General features: G+C 44.4%; 1 protein-coding gene across 1 annotated transcript in view; it reads left to right on the top strand.

The window, feature by feature from the left end:
- The window catches only part of ttn.1 (titin, tandem duplicate 1), a 134,321-nt gene that overhangs the window by 90,809 nt on the left and 19,272 nt on the right, over positions 1-24,240 (top strand). The window contains exons 201-213 of the mRNA XM_047047516.1: positions 57-17,456; positions 17,613-17,909; positions 18,015-18,602; positions 18,710-19,012; positions 19,110-19,406; positions 19,509-19,796; positions 19,933-20,232; positions 20,393-20,695; positions 20,784-21,089; positions 21,189-22,955; positions 23,087-23,380; positions 23,512-23,796; positions 23,915-24,214. Of these exons, the coding sequence (XP_046903472.1) occupies positions 57-17,456; positions 17,613-17,909; positions 18,015-18,602; positions 18,710-19,012; positions 19,110-19,406; positions 19,509-19,796; positions 19,933-20,232; positions 20,393-20,695; positions 20,784-21,089; positions 21,189-22,955; positions 23,087-23,380; positions 23,512-23,796; positions 23,915-24,214 (22,728 nt within the window). The remainder of the gene's footprint in view (positions 1-56; positions 17,457-17,612; positions 17,910-18,014; positions 18,603-18,709; positions 19,013-19,109; positions 19,407-19,508; positions 19,797-19,932; positions 20,233-20,392; positions 20,696-20,783; positions 21,090-21,188; positions 22,956-23,086; positions 23,381-23,511; positions 23,797-23,914; positions 24,215-24,240) is intronic.

Below are 24,240 nucleotides of genomic sequence, written 5' to 3' on the forward strand. Positions count from 1 at the left end.
ATAATGCTGCATTCTAAACATCTTTAAAAATCTGTTGCTTTATACACATTTTCTAGATGTGCCTGAACCCCCAGTCAACCCAAGAGTAACAGATACAACAAAGACTACTGCTACACTGAACTGGGGAAAACCCCTTGAAGATGGTGGACTTCCAGTGACAGGATACATGATTGAACATAAGAAGGATGGGGAAGAAGAGTGGGCCAAGGATAATTCTGGAGCCCCTTTGACAATCACAGAGTTTGTTGTTCCCAACCTGGAAGCTGGAGGAAAATATCACTTTAGAATCAGTGCAATGAATGCAGTGGGAGTAGGTGAACCTGCCCAGACTGAGGAACTCATTGAGCTTGTGGACCATGAGGAGATTCCAGACTTTGAACTTGACATTGAGCTAAGAAGAACCCTTGTTGTCAGGGCAGGTGGATCTATACGTCTCTTTGTGCCTATTAAGGGACGCCCAACTCCTCAGGTAACATGGAGCAAGGAAGAAGCACCGATCACCCGTGCTATCATTGATACAACCGAGTCATACACTCTCCTTGTGATTCCTGACTGCTCAAGAATAGATGCAGGAAAGTATGACTTGACCCTAGAGAATGCTGCAGGCCAGAAAACTGCTCACGTGAATGTGAGAGTGTTAGACACTCCTGGACCTCCAATCAACCTGAAGCCCAAAGCAATTGACAAAGAGAGCATCACCCTCCAGTGGGAGATGCCACTTCTTGATGGTGGCTCCAAGGTTACAAACTATGTCATTGAGAAGAGAGAGGCAACACGTAAAGCATACGCAGCCATAATAAGAAATTGTACAACTTGCTCGGTTAAAGTGCCGGACCTGGGAGAGGGGTGTGAATACTATTTCAGAGTATCTGCAGAGAATGAGTATGGTATTGGAGATTCTGTTGAGACTCCAGATCCAATCCGTGCATCCCAGGCACCAACTCCCCCAGAAAGCATCTATGCTACAGATATCACTAAGAACTCTGTCAGTCTCGCATGGACGAAGCCAACACATGATGGTGGTAGCAGAGTAACTGGATATGTTCTTGAAGCTCAAAAGAAGGGAGGAGATCAGTGGTCCCATGTAACAACAGTCAAGACAATGGACTTCATTTCTAAGAATCTTAATGAAAATGAGGAATATATCTTCCGTGTAATGGCAGTCAACCATTCTGGCCGAAGTCTTCCTCGTGAAGGCAAACCTGTTGTTATCAAGGAGCAAACTTCACTGCCAGAGTTTGATCTGCGTGGTGTATGCCAGAAAATTGTTATTGCCAAGGCAGGATCTGACATAAAGGTTGAGATTCCTGTAATGGGACGTCCAGCACCTACTGTCTCATGGAAGAAAGATGACGCTACCTTCAAGCTGACCCAAAGAATCAGCGTAGAAAACACTCCAGCAACCACTCTTCTGTCTATAATGGAATGCACAAGGGCTGACAGTGGACGTTATTCCATGACAGGGAAAAACATACTTGGCTCAGTCACAGATAGTATCATTGTAAAAGTGCATGATATTCCTGGACCTCCAAAGGGACCAATCAAAATTGATGAGATCTCTCGAACCTATGCAGTAATTTCATGGGATACCCCTGAGAATGACGGTGGAGTTCCAATCAACAATTATGTTGTTGAGTTGAGGGATACTACTGGGCAATCATGGGTAGAGTTGTCTTCAACAGTGATTCGTACCATGTTCAAAGCTACTCGTCTTAAAACAGGAGCAGAATACCAATTCAGGGTCAAAGCTAAGAACAGATACGGCACTGGGCCACCTATCACCTCTGAGGCAGTGGTGGCTGCATATCCATTCAAGGCCCCTGGGCCCCCTGGCACTCCTAAAGTTGTGGCGTTTACAAAAGACACAATGACAATTGGCTGGAATGAGCCAGTATCCGATGGTGGAAACGAGGTTATTGGTTACCACGTTGAGAGGAAAGAGAGAAGTAGCATCGTCTGGCAGAAGATCAGTAAAGCCATGGTCAAAGGAAACATTTTCAAGTCAGCTGGTCTTGAAGATGGAATTGCTTATGAATTTCGTGTAGCTGCTGAGAACATGGCTGGAATTGGTAAGCCAAGTAAGGCCTCAGAAGCAATGTTAGCACTGGATCCAGTAGATCCACCAGGTCAGCCAGAGCCTATTTATGTCAGCAAAAATGTTGTAACAATTCAGTGGGCAAAGCCTGAATACGATGGTGGGTTTAAGATCACTGGCTACACGGTGGAGAAGAGAGACTTGCCAGCTGGTCGCTGGACAAGGGCTAACTTCACCAACATTATTGAGACCTCATTTACTCTCAGTGGGTTAACTCAAGATGAATCATATGAATTCCGGGTACTTGCCCGAAATTCTGCTGGTGCTGTTAGTAATCCATCTGAGCCCTCAGACCCCATTACCTGCAAAGATGACATTGTAGAACCACGAATTATGGTTGATGCCAAGTTCAAAGACGTGGTTCTACTGAAAGCAGGTGAAAATTTCAAGCTTGATGCAGATATTGCAGGCCAGCCAATTCCATCCATGGTGTGGACCAAGAACGGAAAGGAAGTTGAAAACACATTGAAACTGAATGTCAAGATGACTGATTTAACTACCACTCTGGTTAGCAAAGACTCTATAAGAGCAGATGGAGGTGAATTTATTTTGACTGCCACCAATGTTGGTGGATTTGCCAAGCATGTCTTTAATGTCAAGGTTCTTGACAGACCAGGCCCACCAGGGGGACCCCTTGGAGTGTCTGATGTGACAGCTGACAACTGCATCCTGTCTTGGACCCCACCAGCAGATGATGGTGGTGCCCAGATTGAGCATTTTGTGATTGAAAAGCGTGAATCAAGCAGACTGGTTTGGACAAATGTGGTATCAGGCCTAGTGGGCAACCAATATAAGGTCACCAAATTACTCAAAGGAAATGAATACATATTCAGAGTTATGGCAGTCAACAAATACGGCATTGGAGAGCCACTGGAGTCCGATCCAACAATTGCAGACAACCCATATGTGCCAGCAGATCCTCCAGAGACTCCTGAGGTGAGGGTCATCACTAAAGATTCAATGATTGTTTGCTGGGGGGCACCCAAGAACAATGGTGGTAGTGAAGTCACCAACTATAATGTGGAGAGGAAAGACAAGATTGGCCTCCGCTGGGTGAAATGCAACAAGAAGAAAGTGACAGATTTACAATGCAAAGTAACAGGCCTTGTACGTGGGCATGAATATGAATACCGAATTATTGCTGAAAATGCAGCAGGATTCAGTGCACCAAGTGCTTCCAGTCCATTCTATAAGGCTACTGACACCCTCTACCAGCCTGGACCTCCAGGTAATCCAAGGATCTTGGATACAACAAAGTCCTCCATCACACTCGCATGGAACAAGCCAGTATATGACGGTGGTTCTGACATCACTGGATACATTGTGGAGACCTGCCTCCCTGGTGAGGAGGAATGGACAATTGTCACCCCCGCAGAAGGAATCCTTGCCACATCATTTACCATTATTAACTTGAAAGAGAACCAGGAATACTTAATCAATGTCTCTGCTACGAACAGTGAAGGAATTGGCGAGGAAGCATCTGTCCCAGGCTCACCCAAAGCTGAAGACAGGCTGCTTCCTCCAGAAGTTGATCTGGATGCAGACCTCCGCAAGGTTGTCAATATCAGAGCCTGCAACACACTCAGACTCTTTGTGCCAATAAGAGGAAGACCAGCACCAGAGGTGAAATGGACAAAAGAAAATGGTGACCCGATTGAGAGGGCAACAATTGAGAGTACAACATCTTACACATCACTAGTAATTGAAAATGTCAACCGATTTGACAGTGGCAAGTACCTACTCACAGTTGAAAATAGCTCTGGAGACCATACAGCCACAGTGACTGTCAGTGTCTTAGATACACCTGGAGCACCACAGAATCTCAAGATTAACGCAGTCACCAAGGAGTCTGTCACCCTCATCTGGGATCCTCCAGCTAATGATGGTGGAACTAAGATTAAGAACTACATTGTAGAAAAACGTGAATCAACAAGAAAAGCATATGCCACAGTAAATGCTAACTGTCATAAGACTGTCTGGACAATAGAACCCCTGCAGGAGGGATGTAACTATTACTTCCGAGTTTTAGCTGAGAATGAATATGGAATTGGTCTACCAATTGAGACAGGAGAATCTGTTAAAGTGTCTGAAAAGCCACAGCCACCAGGCAAAATCACTCTGAAGGATGTAACAAAGACCAGCGCTACACTATCCTGGGAGAGGCCAGAACATGATGGAGGCAGCAGAGTGGGTTGTTATGTTGTAGAGATGCAGAGCAAGGGGGATGAGAAATGGACCCAGGCTTTGATTGTGAAAGAAACAGAGGCAGTTGTGCCTGGACTGACACTAGGTGAAGAATACATGTTCCGCGTAGCTGCAAGAAATGAGAAAGGAACAAGTGATCCACGCCAGATTGGTGTGCCAGTGATTGCTAAAGATCTTGTCATTGCTCCAGTAGCAAAACTAATGTTCTCCACATTTAGTGTGCTCTCAGGAGAAGATTTGACAGTTGAAATTCCATATGTCGCTCGTCCCAAAGCGGCGGTTTCATGGGTTAAGGATAGTCTGCCTCTTAAGAGAACCACTAGAGTTAACTTTGAAGCCACAGACAAACTGCTCAGTCTCACTATCAAAGAGGCCAGCAGAGAGGATGTTGGTAAGTACCACATTACTCTGTTAAACACCACCGGAGAAACAACAGCAAGCATTGGAATAGTTGTTCTTGACAAACCAGGCCCACCAAGCGGCCCTGTCAAAGTGGAAAATGTCACTTCTGACAGTGTAACCATCTCCTGGAAACCACCAGAGTATAATGGAGGCTGCACTATCAACAATTACATTGTAGAAAAGAGAGAAACATCTTCACAGAACTGGTTGATTGTATCTCCAAATTTGGCCAGAACAACAATCAAAGCTGGAAGACTGAAGACAGGCTCAGAATATCAATTCAGAATCACAGCAGAGAACAGATATGGAAAGAGTCCAGTTCTGGTCTCAGAGTCTGTTATTGCTCAGTATCCATTCAAACTACCTGGTCCTCCTGGAACACCAAATGTACAATCTGCCTCTAAAGACAGCATGGTCGTGGTGTGGAATGAGCCTGTGATGGATGGTGGAAGCGCCATCCTGGGCTATCATCTTGAACGGAAAGAGAGAAACAGCATTCTTTGGGTGAAGCTGAATAAGTCTCTGATTGTTGATCAAAGTTATAAGACCACTGGCCTGGAGCCTGGACTTGAATATGAATACAGAGTTTATGCTGAAAACATTGTGGGAATAGGAAGAGTCAGCAAGATCTCCGAGGGTAATGTTGCTAGAGATCCCTGCGACCCCCCCGGTACCCCTGAAGCCACTAAGATAACAAAGGACTCTGTGACCATTGTATGGACAAAACCAGAGTATGACGGTGGAGCCAAAGTCACTGGCTATGTAGTGGAGAAGAAGGACCTGCCAGAGGGCCGCTGGATGAAGGCCAATTTCACAAATGTTATTGAGACAGAGTATGCTGCAACTGGCCTCGTCGAAGACCAGAAATATGAGTTCCGTGTCATTGCTAGGAATGCTGCAGGTGTATTCAGTCTTCCCTCATACAGCACTGGACCCATCACTGCTAAAGATGAAATTGACCCCCCACGTATTAGTATTGACCCAGAGTACACTCAAACTTTGGTCGTTAATGCTGGGGACAACTTCAAGATTGATGCTGATGTTCATGGCAAGCCCCTACCCTCAATCCAGTGGATGAGGGGAGACCAGGAACTTGGAAACACCATACACAGAGAGATTAAGAATACAAACACCACAGCTTGTATTTCTGTCAAAGAAGCTAAACTCATTGATGGAGGCGAGTACACTCTGCTGCTGAGGAATCCTGGAGGCGAGAAGTCAGTGAATGTCAATGTGGTTGTTCTGGATAAACCTGGGGCACCACAAGGTCCCATGTCTATCACTAGCATCACTAACGAACAGTGCACAATCTCTTGGAAACCACCACTACAAGATGGAGGCAGTCAAATCTCTCATTACATTGTAGAGAGAAGGGAAACAAGTCGATTGGTTTGGACGGTTGTTGATTCTAAAGTTCAAACAACTATTCTGAAAATTACAAAACTTCTTGAGGGAAATGAGTACATTTTCAAAGTTGTGCCTGTCAACAAATTTGGAGTGGGTGCACCACTTGAGTCTAGTCCCGTGACAATCAAAACTCCATTTGTGCCACCTGATTCGCCAAAGGGAGTGGAAATTTCTAATGTCAAGAAGGAATCGATGGTAATTAGCTGGGAGGCACCCGCCAGTGATGGTGGCAGTCCAGTTATTGGATACATTATTGAGAAACATGACAAAGAGGGAGTGAGATGGACTAGATGTAACAGAAAGACAGTGACTGACTTAACCTTCAAGGTTACTGGACTTCTTGAAAACCACAACTATGAATTTAGAGTAGTAGCTGAGAATGTTGCTGGAGTGGGAGTGCCAAGCTCCCCATCTGTCTTCTACAAAGCTTTGGATCCTATCTTTAAACCTGGTCCACCACACAACCCTAAAGTAACTGACACAACCAAAACAACTGTGTCCCTGTCATGGGGTAAACCAATCTATGATGGAGGCTGTGAAATTCAAGGATATATTGTTGAGTCCTGTCTAACTAAAGCAGCAGCACCCATAGTGGCTCCCGCAGAGCCAGCAGCCGAGCCAGCAGCAGAACCAGCATCTGAACCAGCAGCAGAACCAGCAGCAGAACCAGCAGTCGCAGCAGAACCAGCAGCAGAACCAGCAGCCGCAGCTGAGCCAGCACCAGTAGCTGAGCCAGCAGCCGAGCCAGCAGCCACAACAACTGCTGAAGCACCAGCTGAGGAATGGACTATGTGTACTCCACCGACAGGTGTAAAACAAACACGCTTTGAGGTTGTAAATCTGAAGGAAAATAATGCATACAAGTTCAGAATATGTGCCATTAACAAGCTTGGTGTTGGAGAGCATGCGGATGTCTTGGGAGAGATTGTTGTTGAGGAGAGGGCAGAGGAACCGGATCTTGACATTGACCCTGAACTCAGGAAGATTGTGAGCATCAAAGCCGGAGGTTCCCTCAGACTGTTTATTCCTATTAAAGGACGACCCACTCCTGCCATCAAGTGGGACAAAGATGAAGCTGCAGTCAAGGAAAGTGCTCAGGTGGAAGTGACAAGTAGCTATACATCTCTCGTAATTGACAAAGTTAGCCGATTTGATACTGGAAAATACACAGTGACTCTTGAGAACGCAAGTGGATCAATATCTGCTGTGATTGCTGTCAGAGTACTGGACTCACCTAGTGCCCCAGCCAACTTCAAGGTGAAAGAAATCACAAAAGAGTCAGTGACACTTGCATGGGAAGCCCCATTGTTAGATGGAGGAGCCAAGATCAAAAACTACATAGTTGAGAAGAGAGAGAGCACACGTAAAACTTTCTCAGCTGTGGTGACAAATTGCCATAAACTGTCATTTAAGGTTGATAATCTTCAGGAGGGTTGCAATTATTATTTCCGTGTTCTTGCTGAAAATGAACATGGTGTTGGCCTCCCAGCAGCAACAGTTGATCCTCTCAAGGTCTCAGAGGTGCCTCAAACTCCAAGAAAGTTCACTGTTGTTGACCAAACCAAGACCAGTGTCTCTTTGGCATGGGAGAAGCCTGAGCATGATGGTGGAAGCAAAGTTATTCATTACCTGTTAGAAATGCAAGTCAAGGGCCAAGACAAATGGTCTGGAATCAACACTTTCAAAACTATGGATGCTAGTGTCAGTAATCTGAACCCGGGTGAGGAATATATATTCAGAGTGACAGCTATCAATGAAAAGGGAAAGAGCGACCCCAATACCCTTGCATATGCTGTACAAGCCAAGGACCTTGTAATTGAACCAGATGTAAGACCTGTATTCAGCAACTACAGTGTTCGTGTTGGCAAAGACCTCAAAGTTGAAGTACCCATATCAGGACGTCCCAAGCCAAAAATCACATGGACAAAGGATGGGGAAACTCTAAAACTAACCTCAAGAGTGAATATCGCCAACACACTCACTCACACAACTCTGAACATTAAAGAGGCAGCAGGTGATGATGGTGGGATGTATGGTATTAATGTCGCTAATGATGTTGGACATAAGGATGCAACCGTTGAAATAATTGCTCTTGATAAGCCCGGCCCACCTACTGGACCTGTTAAGTTTGATGAAGTTACAGTACAAAGTGTGACTATTTCTTGGGCTCCACCAAAGCATACTGGTGGCTGCCAGATTTCAAATTACATTGTACAAAAGAGAGATACAACCTCCACAACATGGGAGAATGTGTCCCTCTCGGTTGCAAGAACTTCGATGAAGGTGCCAAGGCTTAAGACTGGAGCTGAATATCAATTTAGAATAATTGCTCAGAATCGCTACGGAAAAAGTTATGCTCTGGACTCATCCCCTGTAGTTGCACAATACCCATACAAAGAACCTGGCCCACCAGGTACACCCTTTATCTCATCTCTCTCCAAGGATCACATGATTGTGGAATGGAACGAACCCATTATAGATGGAGGCAGTCCTGTTCTCGGCTATCACCTTGAAAGAAAAGAAAGAAACAGCATCCTCTGGGTTAAGATCAATAAAACACTCATCCAAGATACAAGTTTCAAGACCAGTCCTTTGGAAGAGGGTATTGAGTATGAATTCAGAATTTCTGCTGAGAATATTGTTGGTACTGGCAGATACAGTAAGATCTCAGAGGGATGTTTTGCCCGTGACCCATGTGATCCTCCTGGTACCCCTGAAGCCATCCACGTAAGTAAAGACACCATTGTCATTGAATGGACTAAGCCAGAGTATGATGGAGGCAGCAAGGTGACTGGATATATTGTGGAAAAACGGGACCTGCCAGAAGGGCGCTGGATGAAGGCTAATTTCACCAATGTAATTGAAACACAGTTCACTGTCACTGGACTCACTGAGATGGCTCAGTATGACTTCCGAATCATTGCTAAGAATGCTGTTGGCACTATAAGCAAGCCATCTTATAACAGTGGACCAATCATAGCAAGTGATGAAGTAGAAGCACCAAAGTTCTCTATCGATCCAGAGTTCACAAAAACGATTGTTATCAATGCTGGGGACACATTCAAACTTGATGCTGATGTACATGGAAAGCCAATTCCCACCATCCAGTGGTTCAAGGATGATAAGGAAATTGAAAATACATTGAGGTGTGAGATAAAAAATACTGAGACAAGAGCAATTATCATTGTAAAGGACTCCATCAGAGTTGATGGCGGACTTTACAATCTTCTGCTAACAAATGTTGCTGGCACACAGACAGTTCCATTCCAGGTGAAGGTTCTAGACAAACCAGCACCATGTGAAGGGCCTCTTCGTGTCACTGGAGTTCATTGTGATAGATGCACGCTGTCATGGCAGGCCCCATTACATGATGGAGGCAGCAACATCTCACACTACTTCATTGAGAGGCGAGAGACTAGCCGTTTGGCTTGGACTGTTGTGTCTAACAAATGTGACACCACATTTTTCAAAGTAACAAAACTACTGGAGGGAAATGAATACATATTCCGTGTCATGGCTGTCAACAGCTATGGTGTGAGTGAACCTCTACTGTCCGCCTCTGTGATAATGAAAAATCAATTTGTTCCTCCTGGGGCACCACATGTCCAGGAAGTGTCCAATATTGCTCATGACTCCATGACTCTAACCTGGTCTGCACCAGACACCGACGGTGGAAGTGACATCATTAGTTATGCAATTGAGAAGAAAGACCGGGCTGGAGTTAAATGGACCAAATGCAACAGGCAGAAGGTCACTGATCTGTCCTTCAGAGTAACAGGCTTGACAGCCGATCATGAGTACGAGTTCCGAGTTGCTGCTGAGAATGCAGCTGGAGTGGGTGAGCCAAGCTTACAAACGTCATATTACAAGGCTTGTGATCCCAAGTATAAACCTGGACCACCCACACATGCTCATGTGATTGAAACAACCAAGACATCAATCACACTGTCATGGGGAAAGCCACTTAGCGATGGTGGCACTGCAATTCAGGGCTACATTGTGGAGGTATGTAAGGCTGAGGAAGAAGAATGGACCATGGTAACCCCTCCTACTGGCCTGCGGGTACACAAATATGAAGTAACCAAACTCACTGAGGGACAAGAATATAAAATCCAGGTTTGTGCTCTAAATAAACTTGGAGTTGGTGAACCAGCTGCTATACCAGGAACAGCCAAACCTGAGGAGAAAGTGGAAACTCCAGAAATTCAACTGGACTCAGAGCTTAGGAAGGGAATAGTTATAAGAGCTGGAGGATCTGTGAGTATCAATGTGCCATTCAAGGGAAGACCTACTCCAGAAATTACATGGACAAAAGATGAGGCTGAGCTGTCAGAGAAAGCAGTAATTGAGAAAGCGGTCAACTACACACAGCTGTCTATTGATCCCTGTGACAGAAATGATTCTGGAAAATACACTCTTACTCTGGAAAACAGCAGTGGTTCGGTTTCCGAATTTGTCACAGTTAAAGTGCTGGACACTCCAGGAGCACCTCTGAACCTTGCTGTTACAGAAATCAAGAAAGACTCTGTTATTCTTGTCTGGGATGCGCCACTAATTGATGGAGGTTCCAAAATCAAGAATTATGTCATTGATAAACGGGAATCAACAAGGAAAGCTTATGCAAATGTATCAACCAAATGCTCTAAAACATCATTCAAAGTTGAAAACCTTGCTGAGGGAGCCATGTATTACTTCAGAGTTATGGCTGAGAATGAATATGGAGTTGGACAGTCCATTGAAACAAAAACAGCATTCAAAGCCTCTGAGGTGCCTCTTCCTGTTGGAAAGGTTTTCCTGACAGATGTCACCAAAGACAGTGCAACTCTAGCATGGGAGAAACCAGAGCATGATGGAGGAAGCAGGATTGCTGGGTATTTAATTGAGATGCTGCCCAAGGGAACAGATAAGTGGGGTGTTGTCGCAAACACAAAGACGTGTGATGGAACTGTCAAAGGTCTGACCTCAGGGCAGGAGTACCTTTTCCGTATCATTGCACACAACGAAAAGGGAAAGAGTGAGCCCAAGCCACTTGCTGCACCAGTAATCGCTAGTGACCTGACTATTGAACCAAGCTTGAAGCCCATGTTTAACACATACAGCGTTAAGGCTGGTAAAGATCTGAAGGTTGAGATCCCCGTATTTGGTAGGCCAAAACCAAAGGTCTCTTGGGCCAAAGATGGCCAGTCTTTGAAAGTGACAAGTAGAGTGAATGTGTTGAACACACTCACAACCACTACCATTCAATTTACAGAAGCATGTAAGGACGACTTTGGAAAATATACAGTCACAGCAACTAACAGTGCTGGATCAACAACTGAAGAAGTAGGCATCATTATCCTTGACAAACCTGGTCCACCCACAGGACCATTTAAAATTTGTGAAGTGAGCAACACTTTTGTGTCTCTCGCATGGGACCCCCCAGAGTATACAGGTGGATGTCAAGTTAAAAACTACATTGTGGAAAAACGTGATACAACTGGCAACATCTGGCAAGTTGTTACTGCACAGCTCGCTAGAACTGCACTCAGAATCACTAAGCTGAAGACTGGTGCTGAGTACCAATTCAGAGTATCTGCTGAGAACAGATATGGCAAGGGCTCATCTTTGGACTCAAAGTCAATTGTTGTGCAGTATCCATACAAACCTCCTGGCCCACCTGGAACACCATTTGCCAAGTCTGCAACTAAGGAACAAATGATCATTGAATGGAATGAGCCAGTCAATGACGGTGGTAGTTCAGTCATTGGTTATCATCTGGAAAGCAAAGAAAGAAGCAGCATCCTATGGACTAAATTGAACAAGATTCTAATTACTGATACTTTATTCAAAATATGTAATCTTGAGGAGGGCATTGGTTATGAATTCCGGGTCTCAGCTGAAAATATTGTTGGCATTGGTAGATGCAGCAAAATATCCGACTCAATTGTTGCACGCGATCCATGTGATCCACCTGGTACTCCTGAGGCAAGAGTTATCTCCAAGAACCATATCCTAATACATTGGACAAAGCCCCAATATGATGGAGGCAGTAAAGTGACTGGATATGTTGTGGAGAGGAGAGATCTGGCCTCAGTTGAGGGACGCTGGTTGAGAGCCAACTTCACAAATGTCATCGAGACCGAATTCACTATCACTGGCCTGACAGAAAATGAACAATATGAATTCAGAGTTATTGCCAGAAATGCTGCAGGCATGTTCAGTGAACCGTCTGATAGTACTGGACCAATCACAGCTACAGATGAAGTTGAACCACCAAGTGTATCCATGGATCCTAAATACAAAGAAGCCATTATTGTCAATGCAGGAGAGAACTTACTTCTTGATGCTGACATTCATGGCAAACCTCTTCCTGATGTCTTGTGGTTGAAGGAAGGTAAAGAAATGGACAAGGCTCTCCGCATTGAAGTGAAATCCACAATTAAAACTGCATCAATGACAATTAAAGATGTCACAAGGTTAGACAGTGGTCACTATGACCTCACTCTCACCAATATTGGTGGCACAAAGACAATACCCATCACTGTAAAGGTTTTGGATAAACCAGGCCCACCCACTGGACCTATCAAAGTGACTGGAGTCACTGCTGAGAGATGTTTCCTATCCTGGACAGAACCTCAATTGGATGGTGGTGCTGATATCTCTCATTACATTTTAGAAAAGAGAGAGACCAGCAAACTCTCCTGGACCGTTATTGCACCTACCATTCAAGCTCTGAATTACAAAGTGACTAACCTGCTCTCTGGAAATGAATACCTCTTCAGGATCAGAGCTGTCAACAAATATGGCATAGGAGAGGCTCTGGAGACTGAGCCAATTACTGCTCGTAATCCATATAAACCACCAAGTGCGCCCACAGCACCTGAAGCTATTGAAATAACAAAAGACTATATGATTTTGTCATGGGCAGCACCTGAGCAAAATGGTGGGGCAGAAATTGACTGCTATCATCTTGAAAAGCGTGACAAAGACAGTGTGAGATGGACCAAATGCAACAGACAGAAGTTGACTGACTTGTTTTTCAAAGTCACAGGACTTATGGAAGGTCACTTTTATGAATACCGTGTTACTGCAGAAAATGAGGCTGGAGTCGGAGACTTGAGTGACCTTTCACTCTTCTACAGAGCATGTGATGTAATAACACCACCTGGACCACCACACCATCCTAAGGTGACAGACCACACAGAATCAGCGGTATCCCTGGCCTGGGGTAAGCCTGCCACTGATGGTGGGGCATATATTAAGGGATACATTGTTGAAATGAAAGAGGCCACAGCTGAGGAATGGACCACATGTACTCCTCCCGCTGGCCTTCAGGTGACACATCTCACCGTGGGAGATCTGAAGGCAGGTGCAGAATACAACTTCCGTGTCTGTGCTATCAACTCAGAGGGAGTAGGAGAACATGCAGATATCCATGGCACTGTGGTTGCAGCACAGAAAGTGGAGGCACCAGAAATTGAGCTGGATGCGGACCTCAGGAAGGTCGTCTCTGTACGTGCAAGTGGAACACTGCGTCTTTTTGTCACAATCAGAGGAAAACCTGAACCTGCAGTTAAGTGGGAGAAGGTTGAGGGTGTTCTGACAGAAAGGGCCCAGATTGAAGCCACCAGTTCATACACAATGCTTGTCATAGACAATGTCAACCGCTTTGACAGTGGCAAGTACTCATTGACCATAGAGAACAGCAGTGGAACAAAATCTGCCCTTATAAATGTCAGAGTGTTAGACTCACCAAGTGCCCCACAGAACTTTGAAGTCAAAGAAATCAAGAAGGATTCAGTCACACTCTTCTGGGATCCACCACTTACAGATGGGGGATCAAAGATAACCAATTACATTGTAGAAAAAAGAGAATCTACCAGGAAGGCTTACACCACTGTGACAAGCAACTGCCTACAGAACTCCTTTAAAATTGATGAGCTGCCAGAAGGATGCATATTCTACTTCCGTGTGAGTGCTGTCAATGAGTACGGCATTGGGTTGATGTCTGAGACGAAAAATCCAATAAAGGTGTCTGAGGTACCTCTACCCCCAGGCAAAGTCATGCTCACTGATATGACCAAAACCAGTGTGTCACTTTCGTGGGAGAAGCCTGCTCATGATGGCGGAAGCAAAATCATGTGTTATAATGTGGAGATGAAAGCTAAAGGTGGTGAGAAGTGGGGTACAGCTTGCACAGTCAAAGTACTGGAAGCTACAATCCCAAACCTAACATCTGGAGAAACATATTCCTTTAGGGTTGTTGCAATTAATGAGAAGGGAAAGAGTGAGCCAAAGGAACTGGGATTACCTGTAGTTGCAAAGGACCAGGATATAGAGCCCTCGGTCAGTATGCTGTTCAACACCTACAGTGTAAAAGCTGGAGATGATCTCACGGTTGAAATTCCATTGAGAGGCCGTCCCAAGCCTGTCATTTCATGGAAGAAAGATGGTCTTCCTCTGAAGCAAACAACCTCAGTGACCATTCTAAATTCAAAGGTCTCAACCAAACTTGTTATTAAAGAGGCCGCTAAAGAACATGTTGGAAAATATGAAATCACTCTTGCCAACACAGGTGGTACGATAACTGTGGATCTCGGAATCATTGTACTTGACAAGTCTGGTCCACCCACTGCTATTAAGGTGGACGCTGTGACTGCTGATAGCATAACTATTTCATGGTCGCCACCAGAGTATGATGGTGGCTGTTCAATCAACAACTACATTGTTGAGAAGAGGGATACAAACTCAACAGTTTGGCAGTTGGTCTCATCACAAATTGCTAGAACCGCAATCAAGGCCAGTCGACTGACACATGGTGCAGAGTATCAGTTCCGTGTATACGCTGTTAATCGTTATGGAAAGAGTACATATTTGGACTCCCCTGGAATCACAGCTCAGTATAACTTCAAGCAACCAGGACCTCCTTCTACCCCTCTGGTGAAACATGCAACCAAATCCTTTATGTTGGTCACATGGAATGAGCCAGTCAATGATGGTGGTAGCACAGTTATTGGTTATCACCTTGAGCGTAAGGAGAGAAGCAGTATCCTTTGGAATAAGATGAACAGAGGTATGATCAAAGACACAGAGTATAAAGTTAGTAGCATTGAAGAAGGAATGATGTATGAATATCGTGTTTATGCTGAAAACATTGCTGGAATTGGAAAATGCAGCAAGGCCTGTGAGGCTGTGGCTGCAAGAGACCCATGTGACCCTCCAGGTCTGCCAACAGTCACCAGTGTTACAAGAACATCTGTGTCCCTCTCGTGGGAAAAGCCTGAGTATGATGGTGGAGCTAAGGTGACTGGCTATACTATTGAACGCAGGGATCTACCCGAGGGTCGATGGATGAGGTGCAACTTTACCAATGTTCCAGAGACCTACTTTGATGTGACAGGTTTAACGGAGGACAGCCAGTATGACTTCCGCATCATTGCAAAGAATGCAGCAGGATTGTTCAGTGAACCATCTGACTGCACTGGCCCTATCACTGTCAAAGCAGACGTGGATCCTCCACGCATCATGATGGATGTCAAGTTCAGAGCTGCTGTCGTTGTAAGATCTGGAGAGGTCCTGAAGATCAATGCAGATATTGCAGGACGCCCAGCCCCAGTTATCTCCTGGACAAAGGATGGCAAAGAGATTGAGCTGAGGGCCAGGATTCAAATTGTTTCAACAGAAACCAGCACTTCAGTAATTGTAAAGGATACTGTGAGAACTGACTCTGGACAGTACACCCTAACATTGCAGAACATTGCTGGAACAGTTAACATGCCTGTGAACTGTGTGATTCTTGACAAACCAGGTCCTTCAGCTGGACCTCTAGAGATCAGCAACCTCACAGCAGAAGAATGTACTTTGGCTTGGGGTCCACCTCAAGAGGAAGGCGGTGCTGAAATTACACACTACGTTGTTCAAAAGCGTGAGACAAGCCGCCTTGCTTGGACGCTGGTGCATGGAGACCTGAAAAAGACAATATACAAAGTCACAAAACTTCTTAAAGGGAATGAATACATCTTCAGGGTTCTGGCTGTCAACAAGTTTGGACTTGGCGAGGCCTTGGACAGTGATGCTGTCAAAATGGTGGATCCATTCACCATCCCATTAGCTCCAACCAATGTTGAGGTTACAGCTGTAACCAGAGACAAGATGACACTCACCTGGGTAAAGCCTGCTGGTGATGGAGGCAGTGAGATCACAGGATATGTGATTGAGCGCCGGGACAAATCAGGAATGCGCTGGGTTCGTGTAAACAGAGAGCCTGTTGTTGAGTGTACTACTAAAGCAACTAAACTTCGCAAGGGCTGTGAATATGAGTTCCGTGTCTATGCTGAAAATGCTGCTGGTTTGAGTCCTCCTAGCGATACATCCGCCCCATTCCTTGCTATGGATGCACTGATTGTGCCTTCACCACCAACAAAACCAAAGATTGTGTTTTCAACAAATAACTCCATCAGCGTTGTATGGAAACCACCAACATTTGATGGTGGGGCTCATATTCTTGGATATAGTGTTGAGTATAGAGAGTACGTGGAAAGACCTACAGAGGAAGAGGAAAGTGATGAGGAAGAATATGAAGACGAGGAGGAAGAAGAGGAGGAAATTGAGGAGGCACCAGTCGTGGAGGAGGATAACTGGACTGTGGCCATTCCACTTATCAAAAACACAGAGTTCACTATCTCTGGACTTACAACTGATAACGTTTATGAGTTTGCTGTTAGGGCAATTAACAAGATTGGCCAGAGCAGACTCAGTAAAATCTCTGAGCCTAAGCTGGCAAAGGATAAGACAGAGGAGCCAGCTTTTGATGTTGACTTAGAGATGCGCAAGACATTGATTGTCAAGCATGGCAACTCATTCACACTGACTGCACCATTCCGAGGTACACCTGTCCCCTCTGCAGCTTGGACTAAGGAGGAAGTAGACCTAAAGGCAAGAGCAACCGTCGAAACAAGTGACACCTCTACTTCATTAACATTTGAGAACGCCACAAGAAATGACTCTGGAGAATACACAGTCACACTGGAGAATGGCTTGGGGACAGCGACACTACCAATGGTTGTTAAGGTTCTTGATTCTCCAGGACCACCGTTTAATGTTAAAATCAAGGAGATTACTATAGACTCTGTGACAGTTGCATGGGAGGCTCCAGTAAATGATGGTGGTGATGCTGTGAAAGCATATCATGTTGAGAAACGTGAGGCCAGCAAGAAGGCATGGGTATCTGTGACCAGCAATTGCCACCAACTGACCTACAAAGTTGAAGATCTTCAAGAGGGAGCAATGTATTACTTCAGAGTCATTGGAGAAAATGAATTTGGAGTGGGTGTCCCTGCTGAGACCAGAGATGGAACAAAGGTTACAGGTTTGTGTTCATTTTCTGATTTGTTTGTTCTTGTGTTACTATTAACTGATTTTGTACATAATGTTTGAATGTAAAAAAACTTGAACACTGCCTTGAAATCTGCCTTGAACTCCTGGGTGACATGATTTTGCTAACCTGTATCGTTATCATTTACAGAAAAGCCAAGTGCACCTACTAGACTTGGGGCCACGGAGGTGACCAAGGATAGCATCACAATTGCATGGTCCAAACCAGAGCATGATGGTGGAAGCAGAGTAACAAGCTACCTCATTGATGCTCTGGAAAAAGGACAGACAAAGTGGGTGAAGTGTGCCGTGGTGAAGACAAATACCTACACAATCAAAAGTCTGCGGGAACATGGTGAATACTTCTTCAGAGTTCGCGCTGAGAATCATGCTGGACTCAGTGAACCCAAAGAGATGATTGTCCCTGTTGTCGTAAAAGATCAACTGGGTAAGTTTTTTATTTGTATTAGATATAATTCTGTATCCCATTTTTTATATTAATAAATCTTACCAGCATCTTATAACTACTGATAACAAAAATGTCCTTCAACAGAGGCCCCAGAATTTGATTTGAAGAACTATCCCAGGAATACAGTATATGTAAGAGCTGGATCAAACTTGACTTTTGAGCTCCCTCTCACTGGCAAACCTATGCCCAAAGTTGTTCTATCAAAGAACAATGTTGTTATTAAAGCAAGCAAGAGGCTCATCGCGGATGTGACCGCCAACAGCCTCATCATCACTCTCAATGAAAGCACTGCAAGTGATGCAGGCAAATATGACATCACTGCCTCCAACACAAGTGGCACCACCAAGATATTTACTAACATTGTTGTACTAGACAGACCTGGACCTCCAGTTGGCCCAGTTGAGGTTGGAGAAATAAGGGAGACGACAGTCTGTCTCAAATGGGCTCCTCCTGTTTACAGTGGTGGCAGCCCAGTCACCAATTACATTGTACTTCGACGTGAAACAAGCACTCCTGCTTGGACCGAAGTGTCATCTTCAGTAGCAAGAAACCTAATTAAAGTCACCAAGCTCACTAAAGGAGAAGAGTATCAGTTCAGAATTAAGGCTGAGAACCGTTTAGGTATCAGCAACCATATTGACACCCCACCAATCACAGTCAAGCTTCCATACAGTAAGTGACTTTTTATTTTTTACTATGCAATTACCATCTGATAGTTTAATGTTTGCCCTGTAAGCTGAAGAAAAAAGGCCTTCTAACTTTTCTTTTGTCTTTTACAGCCATCCCTGGACCTCCTTCTACCCCATGGTTGACCTCTGTGTCCAGAGAGAGTCTCACCATCAACTGGAATGAGCCTGTTATGGATGGTGGAAACACTGTCATTGGTTACCACTTACAGATGAAAGAGAGAAGCAGCATGTTGTGGCAGAAGGTCAACAAAACTGCGATAGCTGGCACACAGTGGAGAGTTACAAATATTTGCCCTGGTCTCATCTATGAGTTTAAGGTTGCAGCAGAAAATGCAGCTGGTATTGGAAAGATGAGCAAGACATCTGAGGAAGTGCTTGCAATTGATGCTTGTGGTAAATATTTTGAAAATCACAAATAATTTGTCACTTAATTTTGTATGACCTCACTGTACCATGTACCATGCCTAATGAACATAATTTTTTTTTCCAGAGCCCCCTGCAAATGTTCAAATCTCTGAAGTCACTAAGAACTCTGTCAGCCTGGTCTGGCAGAGACCTCCCTATGATGGCGGCAGCAAGATTACAGGCTACAGCGTAGAGAGGAGAGATGCCCCCAATGGCAGATGGACAAAGGCCAACTTTACCAACATCATTGAAATGGGCTTCATTGCATCAGGACTTACACAAGATGAAGCCTATGAGTTCAGAGTGTTTGCAAAGAATGCAGTTGGATCCGTCAGTAATCCATCTCTTGTTGCTGGCCCAGTAACCTGTATTGATTCAAGTGGTAAGAGCTAGTTAATTGTTTTTCAGGTGTGCTGTCGTTATGTATTACTATGCTCTGTCCCCCAAAATGTTTTTGTTAATGAGCTACTTTTTGATTGTTCAGGTGCCCCAGCAATCGACCTCCCACCAGAATATTTGGATGTTGTGCAATACAAAGCTGGAGCCTCTGTGAAGATCAGAGTTGGACTTCTTGCAAAACCTTTGCCTGCAATTGAATGGTGCAAGGATGGAAAGGAACTGGTGTCAAGCTCTGCGCTGTCTATTGAGAATACAACAGACACATCTAGTATTCTTATCAAGGATGCCACTCGCTTTAACACTGGCACATATGAAATCAGGATCAGGAATGTTCTAGGCTCAGCATCGGCCTCCATCAGGATACAAATTCTAGGTATTTCTACATGATGAATGATGAATTCAACTAAATTATAATTGTTAACAGTTTCTACGTATATATTTGTTCTAAATGGACTGAGAATCTTTTATTTGAGATTTTGTTTTGATGTGAAACTTCTTCTTATCAACAGACAAACCAGGACCACCACCAGGAATCATTCAGTTTAACACAGTTACGGCAGACAAGATTATTTTCAGTTGGGCGCCAGTCACAGATGAGGGTGGTGCTAAAGTCACCCATTATGTTGTGGAAAGACGTGAGACCAGCAGAGTGGTGTGGTCCACTGTCTCCGATGAGATGACTGATTGTTGTGCCACTGTCCAGAAGCTAGTGAGAGGGAGTGAATATGTGTTCCGTGTGATGGGGGTCAACAAGTTTGGAATTGGAGAGCCTCTCGAGTCTGAGACAGTCTTTGCCAAGAATGCCTTTGGTAAGTGGAACTAAAAGTAATTTGGATTTACATTGGAAACATAATTTTTGCAGGTATATTTTACACAACCTCATGAAATTTGTGTCCCTACAGTTTATAAAACATCTTCAAAGGAATGTATTATTTATTGTGCAATGTTCCTTCAATGTCTATTTCACAGTAACACCAGGACAGCCTGCCACTCCTGAGGTGAATACTACCACAAAGTCATCTATGGTAGTCGTGTGGAACAAACCAGGTGTGGATGGTGGAAGTCCAGTGACAGGTTACTACCTGGAGAGACGTGACAAGAAAAGTCTTCGCTGGATTAAGGTCTTCAAAGATCCAATCAGCGACATTACTCAGAAGGTGTTCCACCTGACAGAAGGGAATGAGTATCAGTACAGAGTGTGTGCCATTAACAAGGCTGGAGAGGGCCCCTTCTCCGATGTGTCTGATTACTACAAGGCAGCTGATCCAGTTGGTAAGCAGAATTTTCTAGATCAACATGTTGAACTACCACAAGAGATTTATGCAGACCTACCTGTATCTAAATGCATTTTGTTCATTAGATCCACCAGATGAGCCTTGCAAGCTCAAAGTGGTTGACTCTACCAAGACGTCCATCACCCTTGGGTGGTCAAAACCAGAGTGGGACGGAGGCAGTGAAATCATCAGCTATGTAGTTGAGAAACTGGTGGAGGGTGAAGAGGAATGGACAGTCATCAGCGCCAAAGGAGAAGTGAGGACTGCAGAGTATATAGCCCACGACCTCAAACCTGATGTGAACTACTTCTTCCGCGTATCAGCAATCAACTCTGCAGGCCGTGGAGAACCCCTTGAGATGACTGAGCCTGTGCAAGCTAAGGATATCCTGGGTCAGTTAATGCACTTCTGAGAACTTCATTATAAAAATGTTATGTTTCATGTCTCTCATGCTTATTTTATATCTGACATCCTTATCTTGTTCTTTACAGAGGAGGCTCAAGTTGATCCAGATGTTGCCATGAGAACTCATTACATTGTTAAGGCAGGAAAAGATGTGGAAATCATGGTTCCTCTTAAAGGCAGACCTGCACCTACGGCTTCATGGTCAAAGGGAGAAGAGTGCCTTGACAGTAATCCCAAATATATCATTCACAACACTGATACAACATCAGTACTAATTATGTCTGAAGTTACCAGGAATGACACTGGAAAATATACAGTAAAGATTGAGAATGGCGTAGGAGAGCCCAAAACACTGACCTTGTCTGTGAAGGTTCAAGACTCACCATCTGCCTGCAGGAACCTAGTGTTGAAGGAAGTTACTCGTGGCAAAGTCAGTCTTTGTTGGGAAGCCCCTCTACTTGATGGTGGTGCGGAAATTACCAACTACATTGTAGAGAAGAGAGACTCATCAAAAAGATCTTACTCTAGTGTGACCAACAAATGCACAGATACAACATACACCATTGAAGATCTGTCAGAGAAGACATCTTTCTTCTTCCGTGTGTTAGCCGAGAATGAAAACGGTGTGGGCGATTCTTGCGATACAGCTGAACCAGTGAAAGCGACAGAATCTCCTGGTCCAATCAAAGAGCTGTCAATGAAGGACTCTTCAAAGTCATCTGTCACACTACAATGGGTGAAGCCTGACTACGATGGTGGCAGCATCATCAGTGACTATGTCATTGAGAAGAAACTCAAAGACGAAGAGGAATGGGCAGCAGCTGGCACCAGCAAACAATGTGAATATGAGGTCAAAAAACTGAAAGAGTTCGCACATATGGACTTCAGAGTGTGTTCCAAAAATGAGAAAGGTCAGAGTGACTTTGTGGAAATTAAATCGATCCAGGTCAAAGACTTTATCATTACACCAGAGGCCTGTCTTGATGGCTATCCAGGTAGTCGTGTAAACGTTCGCTTGGGTCACAACGTGCATATTGAATTGCCATATAAGGGCAAACCCAAACCAGGTATTTACTGGCTAAAGGATAATCTGCCTCTAAAGGAGAGTGAGCAGGTGCGTTTCAAGAAGACAGAAAATAAAGCAATTCTCATGATCAAGAATGTGAAGAAAGAAAATGAAGGTAAATACACATTAACCCTGGATAACAAGATTAACAGGAAGTCCTTCCACATTCATGTCATCACTCTTGGACCACCATCCAAACCTATTGGACCTATTAACCTGGATGAGGTTAGAGCAGAGAGCATCAGGATCTCCTGGGAGGAGCCAAATGATGATGGCGGTGGAGAAATTACATGCTACAGTGTGGAAAAACTCGACACTGCTCAGACAGTCTGGAAGATGGCTTGCTCCAGTGTGACTGAAACGTCCTTCAACATACCCAATCTGATCAAAGGAACACAATATCAGTTCAGAGTGCGTGCTGAGAACAGGTTTGGAGTCAGTGAGCCACTCATATCTCAGACTGTCATTGCCAAACATCAGTTCAGACCACCGGGCCCACCGGGAAAACCAGTGGTATACAACGTGACCAATGATGGTATGACTATTCAGTGGGAGACCCCCATCTATGATGGTGGCACACCCATCCAAGGCTACAATGTTGACAAGAAGGAGAAGAACAGCGTTATGTGGCAGAAGGTCAACACAGTTCTGATTACTGAAAGGGACTACAGGATCCTTGGCCTTATTGAGGGTCTCGAGTATCAGTTCAGAGTCTACGCAAAGAATGATTCTGGACTCAGTCGTTTTAGTGATGAAAGCAACTACACCATGGCTGTCTCTCCTGTTGGTAAGTCCTAATTTAGACAAAAAATAGTGGAACATATGCATATTCATTTAATCATTATGTATGTGTATTTGTCAGTATATGAAAAATATTCAATGAGCTGAAATGTAAATCCAGTCCTGTTTCTGTTTCAGATGCCCCTGGCCAGCCTGACTACACTGATGTTACTAGTAATTCAGTGTCACTCAAATGGGATGCACCCAAGCATGATGGCGGAAGCAAAATCACTTCCTACAATGTTGAGAAACGTCAAGGAAAGGGACGCTGGCTGAAGAGCAACTTCACGAATGTTCACGAGTGCAACTTCACAGTGGCTGGTTTGGCATGTAACGAACGCTATGAATTCAGAGTGATTGCAAGAAATGCAATCGGCACTGTGAGTCCACCTTCTCAGTCATCTGGCTACATTGTCGTCAGAGATGAAAGTGGTAAGTTAATACAGTATTTTGGTTTTAAACAATGCCAAGTTATTTGCATGGTTTACACTACTACAAAAAAAAAAAAAACTAAACAGCTTCTACCACTATTCCCTTACATTTATCCCTTGTTGCTTTTTCAGTTGCACCACAACTTGAGTTTGGACCTGAGTACTTTGAAGGTCTCACGGTCAAGGCAGGAGATAACATCAGGCTTAAGGTTAGCATTACTGGACGCCCATCTCCCAAGATTGTGTGGTACAGAGATGGTATTGAGATTACCAAAAAGATGATGGACATCATTACAATCGCTGGATCAAGCACACTGTTTGTACGTGACGCTGACCGCAGTTACCGTGGTATGTACACTGTGGAAGCCACCAACAGCTCCGGGGAGAAGAAAGAGGACATTAATGTCCAAGTCCTTGGTACGTTTTTGTAAAATTTTCTAAGCACACAAACTGGACTATGATGTTTTCTTGTCTTATTTCACACAGGGTAGCTTCCTTACATTAAATCTTCTATTCTGTTCTCCCCGTGATTTAGATACACCTGGAGAGCCAGTGGGACCCATCACATTTTCCAATATCTCTGAAGGAAAAGTAACACTCTCCTGGAACCCACCTGAGAATGATGGCTGCTCTGACATTACTCATTACATTGTCGAGAAGCGCGAGACTTCAAAGATTTCATGGGCGCTTGTCACAGATCGTTGTGAGGGCAGCACGTACAATGCATCCAAGCTGATCAAGACTAATGAGTACCAGTTCAGGGTTTCTGCTGTCAACAACGTTGGAGTAGGCAGACCTATAGAGTCCAGCCCCATCATTGCCCAGATGCAATACAGTAAGTTTGAATGAAAATATTATTCT

Source organism: Hypomesus transpacificus, chromosome 23 (genome assembly GCF_021917145.1).
Source record: "Hypomesus transpacificus isolate Combined female chromosome 23, fHypTra1, whole genome shotgun sequence".
NCBI classification, from domain to species: Eukaryota; Metazoa; Chordata; class Actinopteri; order Osmeriformes; family Osmeridae; genus Hypomesus; species Hypomesus transpacificus.